General features: G+C 48.7%; 6 protein-coding genes, 1 long non-coding RNA gene and 1 other non-coding gene across 10 annotated transcripts; 3 read left to right on the forward strand and 5 right to left on the reverse strand.

The window, feature by feature from the left end:
- The first annotated feature begins 165 nt into the window (after positions 1 to 165).
- Positions 166 to 1,508, forward strand: LOC9655672. The gene is made up of 4 exons (XM_002964036.2): positions 166 to 772; positions 882 to 938; positions 996 to 1,129; positions 1,191 to 1,508. Exons 1-4 carry the CDS (start codon positions 365 to 367, stop codon positions 1,444 to 1,446), a joined length of 855 nt encoding a protein of 284 aa, XP_002964082.1. The 5' UTR covers positions 166 to 364; the 3' UTR covers positions 1,447 to 1,508.
- A 25-nt stretch (positions 1,509 to 1,533) lies between these two features.
- On the reverse strand, positions 1,534 to 1,606 carry TRNAA-UGC. Its single transcript has one exon. It is a non-coding gene; the product is annotated as a tRNA-Ala (tRNA).
- Positions 1,607 to 2,248: 642 nt separating this feature from the next.
- LOC112344408 lies at positions 2,249 to 3,007 on the reverse strand. The gene is made up of 3 exons (XR_002991674.1): positions 2,896 to 3,007; positions 2,701 to 2,834; positions 2,249 to 2,504 (listed from the first exon to the last, which is right to left on the reverse strand). It is a non-coding gene; the product is annotated as an uncharacterized LOC112344408 (long non-coding RNA).
- LOC9655673 (probable leucine-rich repeat receptor-like protein kinase At5g63930) lies at positions 2,524 to 6,144 on the forward strand. The gene is made up of 2 exons (XM_002964037.2): positions 2,524 to 5,581; positions 5,658 to 6,144. Exons 1-2 carry the CDS (start codon positions 2,965 to 2,967, stop codon positions 6,047 to 6,049), a joined length of 3,009 nt encoding a protein of 1,002 aa, XP_002964083.1. The 5' UTR covers positions 2,524 to 2,964; the 3' UTR covers positions 6,050 to 6,144.
- On the reverse strand, positions 6,083 to 7,085 carry LOC9655674 (actin-related protein 2/3 complex subunit 3). The gene is made up of 5 exons (XM_002964434.2): positions 7,029 to 7,085; positions 6,857 to 6,965; positions 6,519 to 6,788; positions 6,279 to 6,430; positions 6,083 to 6,227 (listed from the first exon to the last, which is right to left on the reverse strand). Exons 1-4 carry the CDS (start codon positions 7,029 to 7,031, stop codon positions 6,285 to 6,287), a joined length of 528 nt encoding a protein of 175 aa, XP_002964480.2. The 5' UTR covers positions 7,032 to 7,085; the 3' UTR covers positions 6,083 to 6,227; positions 6,279 to 6,284.
- On the reverse strand, positions 7,061 to 8,482 carry LOC9654565 (TLD domain-containing protein 2). Of its 2 annotated transcripts, XM_002964435.2 has the most exons (8): positions 8,323 to 8,482; positions 8,095 to 8,267; positions 7,897 to 8,037; positions 7,746 to 7,818; positions 7,550 to 7,691; positions 7,398 to 7,485; positions 7,251 to 7,335; positions 7,061 to 7,190 (listed from the first exon to the last, which is right to left on the reverse strand). In XM_002964435.2, the coding sequence occupies exons 1-8, from the start codon at positions 8,458 to 8,460 to the stop codon at positions 7,119 to 7,121; spliced, it is 912 nt and encodes a 303-aa protein (XP_002964481.2). In that variant the 5' UTR covers positions 8,461 to 8,482; the 3' UTR covers positions 7,061 to 7,118. The 2 variants fall into 2 exon arrangements, with proteins under 2 accessions (XP_002964481.2, XP_024524846.1); XM_024669078.1 differs by having other exon boundaries at positions 7,897 to 8,267.
- A 32-nt stretch (positions 8,483 to 8,514) lies between these two features.
- Positions 8,515 to 10,158, forward strand: LOC9654566 (cardiolipin synthase (CMP-forming), mitochondrial). The gene is made up of 8 exons (XM_024669080.1): positions 8,515 to 8,878; positions 8,946 to 9,012; positions 9,095 to 9,169; positions 9,227 to 9,278; positions 9,339 to 9,424; positions 9,483 to 9,545; positions 9,606 to 9,706; positions 9,767 to 10,158. Exons 1-8 carry the CDS (start codon positions 8,529 to 8,531, stop codon positions 9,858 to 9,860), a joined length of 888 nt encoding a protein of 295 aa, XP_024524848.1. The 5' UTR covers positions 8,515 to 8,528; the 3' UTR covers positions 9,861 to 10,158.
- Positions 10,040 to 12,889, reverse strand: LOC9655675 (protein PLASTID TRANSCRIPTIONALLY ACTIVE 10). 2 transcript variants are annotated; one of them, XM_024669077.1, is made up of 11 exons: positions 12,014 to 12,889; positions 11,882 to 11,941; positions 11,720 to 11,823; positions 11,569 to 11,650; positions 11,437 to 11,510; positions 11,317 to 11,377; positions 11,157 to 11,249; positions 10,803 to 11,102; positions 10,685 to 10,735; positions 10,481 to 10,635; positions 10,040 to 10,417 (listed from the first exon to the last, which is right to left on the reverse strand). In XM_024669077.1, exons 1-11 carry the CDS (start codon positions 12,761 to 12,763, stop codon positions 10,204 to 10,206), a joined length of 1,944 nt encoding a protein of 647 aa, XP_024524845.1. In that variant the 5' UTR covers positions 12,764 to 12,889; the 3' UTR covers positions 10,040 to 10,203. The 2 variants fall into 2 exon arrangements, with proteins under 2 accessions (XP_024524845.1, XP_024524844.1); XM_024669076.1 differs by having other exon boundaries at positions 11,311 to 11,377.
- Between the last annotated feature and the right edge of the window lie 4,059 nt (positions 12,890 to 16,948).

The following is a 16,948-nucleotide window of genomic DNA, read 5'->3' on the forward strand; positions in this document are numbered from 1 at the left end:
TTAGGCTATAAAACTTAGCTAGCACTGAGGAGATTATGCACCATTGTCCATTGGAAGGCTGAGTGATGTGGAACCATCTGCAGACTTTTCTATCGTATGCTTTACTATCCATCACTTTTGCAAATCAAAGTATAATTATACTGAATATATCCAATATCCTGGATTACATTTCTGTGCTTTTGGCTAGATGTAAGCCTCACAATGATCCACTATACTTGTGCACTGAACAAGGCGCTGTTTTCAATCCGACACCTGTCCCACACTAAAAGATAAAAAAGAAGAATTTACAAAGTTGACAAAAGCCCAGGAAGTAGAGCTCGCATATTAGCTTCTAGAGCGCAAAGCGGAAAGGGGTAAAGTGGTAATGGAAGGCGCCGCCCTAGTCGCTAGCTCGATTCCCAGCAACAGCATGAGAAAGAGGAGGAAGAAGAAGCAGCGGGAAGGGATTGAGCAAGAAGAAGAAGATCGGGGAGATCCGAAGGTAGATGATGATCCCGAAGAGGAGGAGGAGGAGGAGGAGGAACAAGAGGAACTCGTGAGCAGTGACTTGCTCCAGTGGAGCATCATGTCGCGGCTGGATGCACAGAGCTTGGCACGATGCCGCCTTGTTTGCCGATCGTGGCGAGGCCTCGCATCCTCGGACGTGCTATGGCGTCCCCTGCTCGCCCAGCTCCTGGGCCTCAGGGCCCAGATCCCCCTCCAGATGCTCGCCCTCCATCGCCCAATTGCTGCCCGCGCGGCCTACAGTCTCCTCATGGACGATTCCCGCAAGGTTTGTGTGGAAGAGGTTTCCAGAACAGTCTAGAGTCTACTACTGGGCCTTGTTCGCTTCTACTATCATATCATCTTAAGCTTTCTTCTAACAAATTTCTTCTTTCCAGTACCGGCTGGTTTCCAGCGATATGTGCAGCCGTACATGGGAGCTTCGCGTTAAACCCGTAAGGCAAATTATATAGAAAATAGAGGTTGATTAAAAGTTCGCCATGGCTCTCTAGGTCTGTGGACAATATTGGTATTCGTTAGATCCCTCGACACATGGCAAGCCGGCATTGGCCCGCTTCTTCCACTGCGACGGGAGCATCACTGCCGCGGACAATGACCCAATTTGGGGTGGCCAGGAGTCGGCTTGGTAAGTTCTCTTCTTTTAGGAAAAGGGAAATTAGGGTTCTTAGTTGGCTTTGTCTATCCAGGAGGTTTGTGTGTGTGGACGCAAAGCAGTACATTAAGATCAACTATTGGCCAGAGTTTACGATATTCCGGCTCCAGGATGGGCGGTGGAGATTGGAGAACAAGTGGGCCACGTACACCACCGCGCCGGATCTGTATCTCGGTACGGGCATGGCCATTTGCAAGGAGAAGGCGCCACCCTGTACGGGCTGCGCGTATCCCCGGCTCATGAACGCGGTGACCGCGTTGGTGTCAACCAGCTTCAAACTGGTTTACTGATATATATATATATATGTGTGTAAATAATCATCTAATTTAAAAATATAAAATGAAATGAAATACATGATTTTAATTAAGTTAAATATGTGGAGTTGAGGGGCATCGATCCCCTTACCTATCGCATGCAAAGCGATCGCTCTACCATCTGAGCTACAACCCCTGATTTTTCTCTATTTTGTCAATACCAGCTATAGATTATTATATTACTGGAAATTCGTAAAATTATAAATTATAAATTTATGAGATATATCTCCTCTTTTATTTTTCCAGATTCAAAAGATTTAAAGGACAGCTAATGCTCCTGATTTGGATATGAATAGGGGATATCAAAAGGTGAATGGATTCTAAACAAAAGTATAATTGCCATACAAAAGCCTTGCTTTTGTAATCATGTTGACAAATCTTTGGTAGAAAAGACCACGAGGGGAGTTTGATTGGTGCACAGAATGCGGCGTGGAATGTTGTCACCAAGCACGCTCCGGAATACAGGGAAAAATCGCCGCCCGCCTGGTATGCATTTGCGTTGAAAGGCCTCTCTCTTGGAATTGGACCGAAATCGGACTGGCAAGTTAAAAGTAGGGTTTTCTCTTGTCTCCTGAATGATGCTACAGCTATAATGTCAAAGTCTGAGTTTAGCTTCCTACAGCCCAGCAATTTGACTTGGTTGGACATAAATTCCAGGTGGAAGTCAAGTGGAAGTATTGAAAATTCTTGGAGCTCGAATCGAGAAGGGAAAAAGCATCGCGCTTGTGCTCAACTCCTTGGCTGCCACGCTCTAATAACTCCAAGCGGGAACATTTCCTTTAGTGGCCATGTTTTTCTTGTATCATTCCTTTGCGACTGGGCCGGGTTGGCCACCTAGAAAAACAGATGGAAAAATGGAAAAGAACGTCGACAATGCAGCAAGAGGGCGACGCATTCCACCTCACAAGCGCCGAGCGAATCACAAAAACGCGCGTGACGTCACGGGGCATCACCGACGGCCACGATTCGGTCGTCTTTTCGCTCCTTTCCGCGTTCTTTGAAAAACTCTCCTTGGAAGCGCCTTGTGAGAGAACCTGTAAGAGCGAGTGAGAGATGTGAAGAAGAAAGGCACGCGGCATGCGCTAGGAAAGCAAAGAGACAAGCAAGGCGGGAGGGACTAATAGCATAACAAAGATGTGCCATCTTACATCTTATCAGATTGGAAAGAATAAAAAAGAAAGAAAAAAACACGAGAGAAAAGTAGAAAAAATCAAAGAATCGGGCACGTACCACAACGAACCTTCTCAAGTCCACGCTTTCTCACACGACCCGCTCCTCACCAAACCAATCGCGCTGCTATCTTTTGCGGCCCCTCACAGTGAGGTTTGCGTTCCAACAAATCAATCCAAGGCGGCAATCCAAGGCTGCGCAAACCAAACAAGTCAGTACTTGTGATTGATTGATAGAGAGGTAGCCTTAAATCACCTGGGTGGACAAAGAGCGGCGCTGGTGTTTGCGGCAGGAGCGAGCGAGCGAGCGAGCGATGCAACTCTGATGGGTCTTCTCCGGACGAGCAGGGAGCGCTGCAACTCGGTACTGATTTGCTCCTTGGTCTCCCTCCTCCTCGTAGCTACTAGATTCGTCGCAGCTCAGACCAGCGACGATGGCTCCGTGCTTCTGGAGCTCCGCAGCAATCTCACGGATCCATTGGGGAGCTTGAGAGGCTGGACTCGATCGACGAGCTACTGCTCATGGCAGGGGATTCGCTGTCGAAACGGCACCGGCACGGTGACAGGGATCTCTCTGTCAGGGAGATCGTTGCAAGGTGTGATATCTCCGGCGATCGGGAGGCTCCTGGGCCTCCAGGCTCTCGACTTGTCCAGGAACAGCATCTCCGGTTTCATCCCCAGCGAGGTCACCAGCTGCACACAACTCACGGATATCAATCTCAGCCAAAACTCGTTGACTGGAACCATACCTCAGCGCCTCGACTTGCTGCCGAACTTGACCAGCCTCCGGCTCTTCATGAACAGGCTGCAAGGCTCCATCCCGGCCTCGATCGGTTCTCTCCGTCTCCTGACCAGGCTGAGAGTCGATGACAACGAGCTGGATGGTTTCATCCCCAGCGAGATCGGGAACTGCTCGTCGCTCACGTTCTTCCAAGTTTATAACAACCGTCTTCGAGGTGGCGTCCCGGCTACGATCGGCAGGCTCCAGCGGCTCACGCACTTGGCGCTGTACAACAACAGTCTGTCCGGGCCGCTTCCAAGGGAGCTCGGAGGCTGCATTGCGCTCAAGAGGCTGACCATCAACCGCAACTTGTTCCAGGGGCAGATTCCAAGCGAGCTTGGCCGGCTCGTCAACTTGAACGAGTTCCAGGCGTCGAGTTGCAACTTCACCGGGAGCCTTCCGGTGGAGCTTGGCAGCCTCTTCAGCCTGTCCAGCCTCGACGTCTCGCGTAACAGGTTGTCGGGAGAATTGCCGCTGGGCCTGGGAAGCACCTGGAGGCAAATGCTGTCACTCAACTTGAGCTCCAACAACATAACAGGAAGCGTACCGGATTCGTTTGGGGCGATGGTGACGCTGGACGCGCTGGATTTGTCTCTCAACAGTTTCACAGGTGAGCTGCCGCTGCGGATCGGTCTCCTTTCCAACTTGTCCGTGTTGAGTCTCTCGGGGAACCAGTTTCAAGGGCCTTTGCCACCTGCGCTGGGAATGACAAGCGATCTACGTGTGTTAAATGCTTCCAATAACAGGTTCTCCGGAGGCTTACCTCCGAGGCTGTGTAGCAGCGGGAATCTATCGCTGCTCGATCTTTCGAATAACAGGATCGAAGGAACACTGCTCACAGTCGAGAACTGCTCGTCGCTGCAAACGTTGGTCGTCTCCAACAACTTCATCTCCGGCAGCTTTCCACAGTTCCAGTCACTTCGGTTGGAGGTCCTCGATCTTTCCATGAACCAGATGGGAGGCCAGTTATCGCTGAGCAACGAGCTGGAACATCTCAAGTCCCTTCTTCTCGGAAGTAATCGCTTCTCGGGGCCGATGCCGAACGACTTCTATCGGCTACCTGTTCTAGAGGCTTTGAACGTGTCCAGGAACCTATTCCAAGGAAGCCTTCCAACTCTGCTCAGCTTGACGGGACTCCACACGCTCGACTTGAGCCACAACAACATCAGTGACACCATTCCCGATTATTTCAGCACGTTTACGTCGTTGACAGTGTTGGATATCTCCAGCAACAGCTTTTCTGGACCGATTCCTTCATCCCTCGGAGAACTGAGAAGTCTTGATCAGTTCAACTTCTCGAACAATCAACTCAGTGGCGAGATACCTCAGATAACGCTCTTCACTGGCGCTTCTCCAAGTGTCTTCATGAACAACTTGAACTTGTGTGGGCCTCCTCTGGCAAGTTGCGGCAGCCAACCTCCTGCTGGTACTTCTCCTGCCACACCTCGATCCCGAAGAAGAAGGTCCGCTGGAAGGACAGTAGGCCTTGTCTTTCTCGTCCTTGGAGGAGTCTTCCTTGCGGCTACGGCAATCTTTTTGTTGTGCGCCTATAGAGCTCTGAAACGAAAGAAGTCCACCGTCATGCAGGAGAACAAGTTCGCAGACAGAGTTCCTACGCTCTATACAGAGATTGAAAAGGCAACAGAGGGGTTCAGTGATGGTAATGTTATTGGCACGGGGCCATATGGATCAGTGTTCAGAGGCATATTTGCATGGGAGAAGATCCTAGCGGTGAAAGTAGGACGTACCGAGCAAGATGCCGACGACACCAAGAACACGTACTACTACACTTCCGCCGCCAGGAAGCTCAACCGCATCCGCCATCCAAACGTTGTGAAGCTGGAGGACTTCCTCGTCTACAAAGGCGCAAAAATCTTCCTCTACGAGTACATGCCCAACAAGAGCCTTGCCGAGGCACTCCACAGGCCTTCGGGACCCAAGCTTCACTGGAACACCCGGTACAAAATTGCCGTGGGGGCTGCTCAAGGCCTGTCATATTTGCACCATCAGTACTCAATCGTGCACTGCGACATCAAGTCCAACAACGTACTTCTAGACTCGGCGTTTGGCGCTCGCATTGCGGATGTCGGACTAGCCAAGCTCATCGGGGATTCGAGAAACTTGTCCTGCTTGAACAGATCCTTCGGCTACACAGCACCTGGTACGCACTAGTTAGTTAAAAGAGCTTCATCAACTTTTCAAGTTCTCACCTTGAAATGCCTTTCTATGTCTTGCAGAAGCAGCGAAGGTGAGCCAGAAAGCAGACGTTTACAGCTTTGGAGTAGTCCTGCTAGAGCTCTTGACTGGGAAACGTCCGATGATGGAGGATGGTACGAGCCTTGTCTCGTGGGTCAGGAACAGCATTGCAGACGACCAGCCTTTGAGTGACATCGTAGATCCCATCCTGAGGAACGTCAACGGGCCTTTCCAGGAAGAAATCAGCAGCGTCTTCAAGATAGCTCTGATTAGCACGGATCCGTCCCCAGCAAGACGGCCCTCGATGAAAGACATCGTCGAAGTCTTGTCTCGCATCAGACGAGAGCCTGGAGCTGCCAAGTTGAGGAGCCTTCGGTCTTTTATTCATAGCCGTTCATTTGTTTTGCTGAGTACGCGAGATGATGATCAATGAGTTTTGGCCTTGATGTACAGAGCAGGCCCATTCTTCACACACAAACAAGAGAACTCTTCTTTTCTGTAATTATAAAGTTGCAAACGTTTTAAAAACTTTTGCAACCGACATAAAATCGAGCTAAAGCATACCGGGAGATGATGGTTCACAGATAGAATTCCTAGAAGATATCTTTCAACTGTAAAACAAAATACAATGAGGTTTTGGAACTTTTGTCAGCAGAACTTACGTTGTTCTAGAAAGGAAGAAGGATGTTCATAAACCTCCTCTTTGCAAATGCTAGCCACCATTTATTGGGACTTCCATTGGGTCGATACACACGGCCCATAAGCCTGCCGCTAGTTTCCTCTCTGAGCTGCTTTAAGTAGTTTCTAAACAAATCTAGAGCACCACAAAGAATGTTAGAGACAGCACCAAAAAAAAAAAAAAAAACGAATAAAGAGAGGAGAAAAAGAAGCAAAGACTTTACCAGCTTCTTGCGGTGATCCAGGAGTAGTGAAGAGTCCTCCCAGAGGAAAATCCGGCTCTCCGGGAATGGGGAACTTCTCCAACCCGAGATTGATAATCACCTTGATCCCCTCGGCCTCCGACTTACACGTCTCGATCCGCTTGAGCGCCATGTTGATGTACATGGTGAGATAGATGAGGAGCTTGTCCGCGGAGCTCTTCACCTCAAACTTGCGGAAGAGCACGTTTGCGCGGAAGAAATTGATGGCCTCGTCGATGATATCGAATTGGCCTTGAGAAGATCACAGCAGTGAGCATTCTTTCTCGGGGATTTGGGAGAGAATGTAGCTCATCACTCACCAGGATCAGCGAGAGGCGCGGGGCCCTTGATTGGAGTCCGGAGTGGCAGAAGGGGGCACCCGCAAGCCTGGCCGGCGCCGCTCTCATCTTTGAAAGACGAATGGTAGACCTGCGCAAACGAGAATCGCAAGCTCGTGACGGATTGATCGATCGATCGCGCAAGAACACTCACCATTAGCGACGCCTCTGATAAACCCTAAAATGTATCTTAGGATCCTCTTTATTTCGTTCTAGCGGGTATATGTACACGAAAAATGGATCATCACAAAGATTCGAAGGCATTCGTTGTTTTGCCAAGGCTGTTTCGCTGAGACGAATGGGCAAAACCCCAGAGCTGCATTTACAGATCAAGCAACGATCTTCTTCACGAAATAGAATCGAAGAAAAATTCTACCTCGACATCTTTTAGATCGAAGTCCTCAGCATGCGCCAGGCACTCGCTCCCGAAAGTTTCGCAGGCACCGCTTGATCCAGTTAATCTGATGAAAGAACAATCGAGTTTAGCTCCAGCGAGGAGAAAGAGAAAATCCGCAAAACTTACAGATCGCTATCCAGGTACAAAGCAAAATGCCCGCCTCCTCCGATCGCCAATGCGTCGTTTGTGCACAAGAAGTAGTATCTGTTCCTTCCTGCGCGATCGAGATCCCAGAGTTGAAAACAAAGATGCGTAGCTCTTCGTGAAAGATTGAGTACCTGTTGGCCGGAATACTTTGGCCGGGCCAGAGACGTTTGTGAAAACGAAGGTCTGATTGGTGCCTTGATACTTATTCCTGGTCGGCTTGAACGGAGCGAGTAGCAATCCGCCAAAAACTGCGCCCTTTCGATCTCCAGCCACCTACGAAAGCCCAGAACTATAGAACACAGTTCGAGGAGATGAAAGTGTGCTTACCAGCAAACAAGGTCCTGGAAGCAGGACGCTTTTCCTATAGAGTGTATGCAGCGAGATGCCATCCCGTGCTGTGCTGTTTCCGAAACCACGAAGAACACATCGTGAGCTCATGCTTGCAGCGATGGAGTGGAGTGAAGAAGTGCCACCTTACCTGTAGAGCAGCACCCAGGTGCGGCCTTGGACGATCGTCGGGAGCGAAGGATACAAAACGCTGCGAAACTTGTCAGAGAGGAGCGACGATTCTTCCGAAGCTGGCGGGAGCTTGGCAATGGCTTCCTGGCTCTCGAAGTGGCTGGTCAAGTAGTCCTCCATTATGGAATGCTCTAACTCATTGCCAGAAACCACAAACCAGTCGGCGTCGGGGTCGCCCGAGAAGCCCTCCTCCCACGAAGAGGACGCTCTTGACTCATCCGCTCCGCCGCTGGCGGATTGCGGGGAGGACAGGAAGGAGTAGAGGAATGCCGATAGAGAGGAGGTGTCGGGGCCGCGGAATTCGCCATCGCCGGAGGATCGGAGGTCGTCCTGGCCGAGATTACACGACGAGGATGTGAAACCCGAGAAATCGAGCGCGGAGTACCTGAGGAGGAGGAGGAGAGGGGGATTCTTGCTGTTGCTGCCGCGGCAGGGATCGCGATCGATGGAGCTGGTTGATGATCGGCTGGGAGGAGTCGAGGATGAGGCGCCCTACCTTGGAGCCTACATCCGTCCACCCCATAGCTCATGCTCGTGGAGTACAAAACCCTAACCCTATTAATGCGCTCTACTTTCTCTCGCAAACTCGCAATGGCGTCGAGGAGGGCCCTGTGCAAAGCGATCGCGGCCAGGCGATTGCTCGGGAGCTCCACGCGCATTGGAGCTCACGGCCTCTGGTACGTCGGCGCCCAGGGAAGCGATGGATTTCTGCTCGACAAGCCGCGGAATTTCGACGATTGGACGATGTTTCCGCGCGTCTTGAGCATTTTTGGCCCGCGATTCGTTTCCACTTCCTGGCAGCAGCGTCCATCGGAGGAAGAACAAGAAAAAGCTTCGTCCAAATTGGAGGCCGGAGAAGAAGGCTGGGCAGCGAAGGATTTTTTCACTTGGCCAAACACCATTTCTCTCGGACGACTTGCTCTTGGGCCGGTGCTCGCCTGGTATGTTTTGCTACTTTAGATCTTCCCAGCTCTTCTTGGCGATTGATTCGTTTGTAGTGGCGTCCAGGGCGATCGTGGAGGGATATACAGGAACAGCATTTTGGGGAATGCTAGTGGGAGGATTCAGTGACTGGGTATGAGTCTTTTTTTTTCTCTTCTTGTTTGTCGATTGAGTTGGTTCCATTGTTTGATACGAGGTCTTACAGCTTCTTACAGCTCGATGGCTACATTGCAAGAAGAACAAAGGAAAAGTCGGCTCTCGGCTCCTATCTTGATCCCCTTGCTGACAAGGTGCATTTGTTTGATGGTTGAAAGTGATAACACGCACTCTGGTTCGTCCATTTGCAGGTTCTCATAGGATCCGTAGCATTGTCGATGACGTATACGGGGCTTCTATCTCGTAAGTTTCCTTGTCGTGAAGGAAGAAATCGGGCTTTCTAAGCTTCTCTATATTTTTCAGCTCCAATGGTGGTGCTGATAGTGGCCAGAGATGTGGTTCTTGTGACGGGCGCCTTCTACCTTCGTGCTCGCTCGCTAAAGTGGAAGGTACGTGTAGAAAGAATTCTAGCTCCCTTAACAGGCTTGCATTGTGCGTTCTCCTCAGTGGTCTGGTTGGAGAGAGTTTGTCAAGGGCGCTCCTAAGGTGCAACCGATCTTCATCAGCAAGGTGAAAAGAAACAAGCTCTAGCTCGCTATATATTATGTCTAAAGCTTTTCTATCACACAGGTGAACACGGCTCTCCAGCTCCTCCTCATCTTTGCGGCACTTCTCGAGCCAAACTTCTCCCACCAAGGCATCAACATGGACTTGGTACAATTCTTCTTGAGGTATCTCCTATTCCCGTTTCGGGTCAAGACTCACTCGTCGGCGCTGTGTGCGTGATGTAGCTGTTCTGTGGCGGCCACAACTCTCGGTTCCTGGGCTTGCTACGGTGTGCTCTTCTACCGAGACACGAAGGGGAGGCTCTCTGCAAGGCAGTGACTGAGAAGTTTCCCTTGAGTCAGCTCACAAATTTTTCCTGGGAGACGCTAACGCTCGTAAGTCCACCACCTCGTTTCAACTAGCGGGAGAGGTGGACCGTCGGGGCTGAGACGCATCAGCTTCGTCCAGAAAGCGCTCTGGAACACCCCGCTAGGATCCGGCGGGCGGAGGCAATCCTCGACTGAATGAGACGCTGAGGATATATTACTCGGTGAGATATCTCATTATACAATGTCAAGTTTGCGTAAAAGCAACTTTGTGCTTGCGAGTTGAGAGCACTTCGTATCTCGCAAGATCATATTGTGTTCTTGTCCTCAAGGTCGAAAGATCTTCTTTTTTCTAGCTACGGAGCCTGTTGCTCAGATGCCGCTGTGCTTCTTTTCATTGTCATGCGATGCCTGGGACGTTTGTCACGCTTCCTCCTTCCGAACTTATACTTTTTGGGATCACCAATGTAGTCGGCTTGCCAGATCTTCTTCAGTGGATTAAACTTGTTCTCAGGCCATGGATCGTCCGAGAACCTTGGATCACAAGCTGGAAGTCCAGCTTCTAACCGGCTACACGAAAAAGTTTAGCTTAGTCTCGACTTGCATCAAACAAAACAAGAAAGAAAAACTTACCAGGTAGCATCACGCATCAGAGCTTCTTCTTCCTCTCGGCACCGCTGTCTGTGCATTCGCTCTAGCTCCAGCATCATCACTTGGCGCTTTGGAAGTGGGATATCTACGTGCTTGTCGCCTCGAGCAGCAGCTTCGTTGTAAAGCCGGTTTCTCGTCTGCCCAGCCAAGTCTTAAACCAGTGCTAAACTCCACAGAGAAACTTACCTGTCTTTCTTCGCGAGCAACGTCCAGCTCAAGCTCCGCTTTGTCAATGTTCTACAAAAGCAGCTCACCAGTGTTAAAAACCTTGCAAGGTTTGTAGCTCAAAAGCAAAGAACTTTACCACAAGGAATGATCGATATGGAACAGCTGGTGTTGGTGCTAAGATCCCAACGACGCCCGGATTTTTCCTTGCTGCCTTCCTCTTGATCAGTTGCTCATCGTCGTCGTCGAGGTCCTCCTCGTCGGTAAGCTCTTTCTCTACCTGGTTCACGTACTCATACCATTCTTCTTTGGTGGGTTCAGGAACTTTTTCTTCCTCGCCGTTCGTCTCTTCTCCTTTCTCGTCTTCGACTTCCACTTCATCCCCGGTGCCCTCTTCGTCATCTAGGATCGATTGCTCGCAAATGTACAAATGCCGGAGCTGGAGAACCAGAAGATTACAAAGAGATTCAAGCGAGCAATTAATGTGCCTGACCTTGGGGATGTATGGATGAGAGCATTCTCTGGGATCCGGTTCATCAGCAAAGGTTGGCTCCAGCTCCAGAGTAAAAGGTCTCCCTGTTTCTCTCTGAAAAAAAAAAAAAACAAAAAAAACTATCTTAGCACAGAACAACCATCGAAAAACTTACAGCGACTTCCTCATCGTGTCCATCTCCTGGTCGTTGTATGATTGGCGGATACTTGAATCTTCTAAATCTGCACGCAAAAACTTTAGCCACTACAATGCCGAGCTCTAAAGATCTTAAAGAGTTTACATGTCTTTGTCGATGTTGGGGTTCACGAACCTCATCTCGATTGGGAAACGATAGCGGTAAGGATCTCGCTTAGCCTGTAGTTACAAAACAAGGAAGTTTACCCGTAAAATCGAGTGAATCAATCAAACTTACAAGCACTTCCACCTCGACAATGCTCCCGACTTCAAGGATATGCCGCAGCTTGAACCAGTCATTGTCTTGAATTCCGACCCAGCTGATCGAAGAAGATGAAAAAGAAAAAAGTTTCAAACGAGAAAGAGAATCGAGCTGAAACCGAGCTTACCCGTCATGAACGCAACCAAAGTAAATGAAAGCACCATCGTGTTTATCAATGTGGACGATCATGCCAACATGGTGCTGTCCAGGATATATAAATGGAAGCTCATACTGTGAAAAACAAGATCAAAGAAGAACACAAGGAGAAGAGAAAACTAAAACTACGAACCATTCCATCAGTGTACCGTGCTCCTGTGCGTCGTCTACCAGGAGAGTACTCGGGATCAACCTATGATCGAAACAAGAGAAAGTTAGAACTCCGAGAATTCACTCCGAAAGATAACTCCAAATAAATGCTTGCCTCGAGAGCTTCTTTGTCTAGTCTTTCCTTGTTGGCGGCCACCCATTCATCATACTGTTTTACGAAAGTCTCCCATCGCGCGAGAGAAATCCCCGGATCATCGTGAGCTCTAGCGCCCTCCAAATCCTTCTTTTCCACCACCACATTCTCATACATGGTGTGCGTCTCGCGGATGAACTCCAGCTCCTTTTGATCCACTTCCCACCCCGGCGGCGGCCAATCCCTGGGAGGAATCAGCGCAAACGCGACGCTGTGGAAATCCAGCTCCTCCTCCACCTCTCTCACCTCGGGCGCCTTCTTCTCCCTCTTGGGCTTCTTGTCCAGCAGCTCGATCACGCCCTCCGGCAGCCGCGGATTCTCCACCGACGCATCGCCCAAGCTCTTGAGCGCGAAGTGATTCTCCGGTGGGTGGACCTCCTCCCATGGCGCCCATCCTCTCCCCCACAGCCACTTCAGCTCCTCGCGCGCCCGCTCCTTCTCGGATTTGCCACTGGTGGATGCGGCTGCGTCTGGATCGCCATCGTCGTCCTCTTCTTCCTCGCTGGCCTTGGCTTTGGAGGATCTGGAAGCCCTCCTAGATACAAGAATGCGCTGCTGGTGGCCGGGACGAGGATCTGGGTCCCTGCATTCTAGCTTGCTCCTGGAAATCGAGGGAGAGAGAGAGGATGCTACCTTATCTTTCTTGCTCGCAGTGGAGGATCCAGGGAAGTGGCAGTAGCGAGAGGAGACCGAGACCACGGAGCTGGTCATGGACTTTTACTTAAACCCTAGGGGGTTTTCATTTGGAGGGATTCTTGGAATCTCAAAATCCTCCAGTGTAGAAGTGACCAAGTCTATAGTAACTCGATAGTAACTCTCAGTGATATTTAAACGAGCTCAATCTTTTTCTTGTCAAGAAAACTTGGCACAGCATATGCCCAGAGCTTGTATTTGCTAAAATAAATGCCCAGGCAGGGCATTTGCCTCCGGTGAAGGACTCTGAGATATGAGAGCCCTACGGTATTTAGAGGGTAAGGTGTCTACTCATCTTGTACAAGGAACATTTAAGCGTATCCTAGGATCTTCTTCAAATTACTTACAACAGACCTCTTGGCGTATTTGTATGCCTTCTCATCGTCAAGCCTGAGAGTGTTCAAACAGAATATCTATTTACCTATAGTTTTGATGGTCGGTAGCTATTTTGAAGCATGAAACTGATGGATGCAAGAATGCAATTTGGATTCTCTTTGTCGCGTCAGTATCATCATCACACATCCTTGGATCTTCCCAATGTAGCGACGGCTTGTATATATCGGTGACCGGACGAGGCTCAAATGAGAGCTCCACATCTGAAGAACCTTCTCTTGGCCACTGTGGGATGTCAAGCTGGAGATTATATCAAACCCGTTGGAGTTTACATTGGGTGCGTTTGAGAGGACTAGTTGCAGGGGAGAGGAACTATGGCGTTGAAGTGTTGCGGATCCACTTTTAAACACGCTCGTCCGGACGTATCTGGGGCGAACCATCAAAGTTTGCTTGATAAGTTTGTCCAGTGCTGCCCAGCTTATCTGTTTGGGTTCTGGAGCGAAGCCAAGTTAGCAACTTGAGATAACCCTAAACCTCACAAATGAGCCAGCTTGTTATAGATCAAGCGCTTGAAAAACTTGCTATGTACTAGACTGAGTGAACAAGTTGCAGTGGCGAGTGAACGAGTGGTAAGTACAACTTTTTCTCACAGTGCAAACATCTTTTTTTCACAGTTGAAAAGAGATCTCTTTTGCGGGCACTACTGCACCGCCAAGAGCTGCGCTTCTTCATGTCCACCTTTCTCACAGCCTTGTGAGAAACGCTGCTTTCACAGGAGATGCACAGACGTCTGTGGAGGACCATGCAAGAAGTGCCTCGAACCTTGCTCCTGGAACTGTGAGCATTTCATCTGCAAGCTTTTGTGCTTCGAGATCTGCGAGAGGCCACGCAGTGACAGCCCGTGCCCGAAGCTGCTCGTTTGTGAGCATCCCTGCATCGGACTGTGTGGAGAGCCTTGCCCAAGTGCCTGCCGCATTTGGCACCCGGATACTTTCGCTGCATGAGAGCGGGAGCTCCGATAGATTCATCCAGCTTCTCGACTGCGGCCACATCTTCGAGGTAACTGGGCTTGACCAGTGGATGGATATGGACGATCACGGTGCACCAGATTCTTCCGTAGCAATCAATCGTTCCAAAATCCTGGTAACTAGATTTAAGTTCTTTGATTTTATGCTGATGCATTAAGTTCTCATAACTTCGTTGCAGTCCCGCATTTAAGATGCCAGTCTAGACGTCTTTCCGCTATGAAAAAAAATGCAGTGAAAAAAAAGTAGAGCTCGTCAAGACGAAAGTCAGTGAATGCGAGCAGACAAGAACAGGCATGGAAATGCTAAGCAGGAAAGAATACCAGCAAGCACACCAACTTTTCAAAAATGTCATCAAAGAACAGCCGGAGAACTTTGGCGCACACCTTTGAATGGCTTAAACACTGTGCGGGATGAAAGAATTCGGGCACGCAGTCACTCACCTCCGGTTTAAAGCCGATAGAAGCAGCCTGGCCACCGAAATCCGAAGCTTGCCAGCGCCACGAGGGTTATATACCATCAGCTTAACCTCGAGGTCCATCGCGGCTCCAAGGTCTCTCGCTATTGAGGCGGTGCTCCTGGGCGAATTTTCCGTGGAAACCAGGAAGCTCTTGGCTGGTGAGTAGTAGCTGGATACACTTTTCTTTTGCATAGGCAGAGAGTCCATCAACTTTTCGCTGGACAACGCTTTAACTCCGAGCGGCCTATATCGATGTTATCAGCTACGGCTGGACGAAGGGCTAGAGCGTCGCAACCGAATGCCTTTTTATATTTTAGCACACCCTAAACACCATATAAATGCGGGCCTGCAAAAGGTAGGGTTTCCGCACAGAAAGCTAAGGTATATGGGCAAGAGCAGAATTGCAATTGTGGGAGACGTCCATGGCGCGTGGGACTCAAAGCTGGATGCCCAAGCCCTGGAGCTTCTCAAGCCAGATCTGGTGTTGTTTGTGGGCGACTTCGGCGACGAGAACGTCCAGATCGTGCAAGAGATCAGCAAGCTTGGAATGCCCAAGGCAGCAATCCTAGGCAACCACGACTGCTGCTACAGTGCCGCACACAAGCCGACACCCAAGAAGTGCAGCAGCGCCATCAAGAGGTGGGCGCGAGTGGATCAGATGCTGAAAGCCCTGGGAGACGATCACGTCGGCTACAGGCGCAAAGACTATCCAGACTTGAAGCTGAGCGTAATTGGAGTGAGGCCCTTTGCAACCGGCGGCGACAGGTTTTACAACTCGGAATTCCTGTCCAGCACCTACGGCGTGGACAACATGGAGCAGAGCGCCACAAGAATCGCCCAACTGGCCCTGTCCGCGCCCAAGGGCCACTCGCTTGTGTTCCTGGGCCATAACGGGCCCGCGGGCCTGGGCTCCCAGCCTGGTGACATTTGCGGCAAGGATTTTGACAAAGGCGGTGGAGGTGATCACGGGGATCCGGACTTTGCTCGGGCTCTAGATATGGTCCGGGAGCAGGATGCATCCAGGGTGGCGCTAGTGGTGTTTGGACACATGCACAGGCAACTTCTTGGTTACAATCGTGGCAAGCAACGCAAAATGTGTTTGTGTGATGCTAAAAGTGCTGCCAAGACGGGGACTGTCTACGTAAATGGAGCGGTTGTGCCGCGCTGCGAGGACGAGCGGAGGCACTTCACAGTGGTGGACATGGCAGCGGGGCGGGTCGAGAGCGTCAGGGAGACTTGGGTTGCGGTTCCAAAGGATGGGCCGGCTCATCTTGCATGTGAGGAAGTCTTGTTTGCTCACAGGCCAGTCTTGGCTGTCAAAAACAGAGCACAAGGCAAAACTAAAAGTTAGCATTTTTTAGATATTGTGTACAACAAAAAGAGAAAAAGGTCATTTTACATCTTTAAATGGGACTTTTGACTATGTTATAAACACAAGATTAATCTAAATGAATATAAATACTAGATAACTAAATATGCTATAATATCCAAGTAGGTTCAATAATAAAAAATCATCATATTCACTGTTGATTGAAGGACTTCATGTAAACTATGTGCATGCCAATCATCCCCAATATGGTGCTCCATAGTCATCATATTTACTAATTAAATTAAAGCATTGGTATTTATTTAATTAAAATTTAATTAAATAGTAGAATGAATTCTGATATTATTTATTGCAACAAAGGGGCATTTTTGTTCTCATGTTTTATGGTGAACATTGCAAAATTATATAAATAATTTACAAATAAATGTTATATATATAATACACTTTTTAAACTGCATTATATAGTTTAAAGATATTAATTTTAAACCTTTGAAATACAAGTTTTTCAAATTAGATCTACAATATGACTTTAAGCTATGATCATAAAATATAAATTATATGAATCTCAATATAAACTTTAATAAAATAACTATAACATAATATATTAAATTTTTTATTCCAACTCAATATATCAGTTATGTTAGAAAGAATTAAAATAATTTTTATCTTAATAATCCATGAAAGAAAGAAATTATTTAATGAATTATCAATAAACATATATTCTTCAAAGAGAATGGAATATTATTTTGAATAGATAAATGAGAATGAACGAAATTCAATTTGATTTTATACAGAAATTATACAAAAATTAAATGCTTGAAAAGTTGATTTAAGTGGAAAATAATATAAATTAATTATGACTAATTTCACATATACGCTTCTAATATTGAAACTAGAATGTTAAAGTTTTGTTTATACATTTAAACATCTTATTTAAGATCATTTTGGTCGGCCACTATAAAATTAGGGCTAGGGGTACTCTGTATCTAGGGCCGGAAATGGCGATGGCGATGGCGTTGCATTCTCCCGCGGCGGTGGATCTCGCCTGGGCAGCGCCA

Source organism: Selaginella moellendorffii, unplaced genomic scaffold (genome assembly GCF_000143415.4).
Source record: "Selaginella moellendorffii unplaced genomic scaffold, v1.0 SELMOscaffold_4, whole genome shotgun sequence".
Classification (NCBI taxonomy): Eukaryota; Viridiplantae; Streptophyta; class Lycopodiopsida; order Selaginellales; family Selaginellaceae; genus Selaginella; species Selaginella moellendorffii.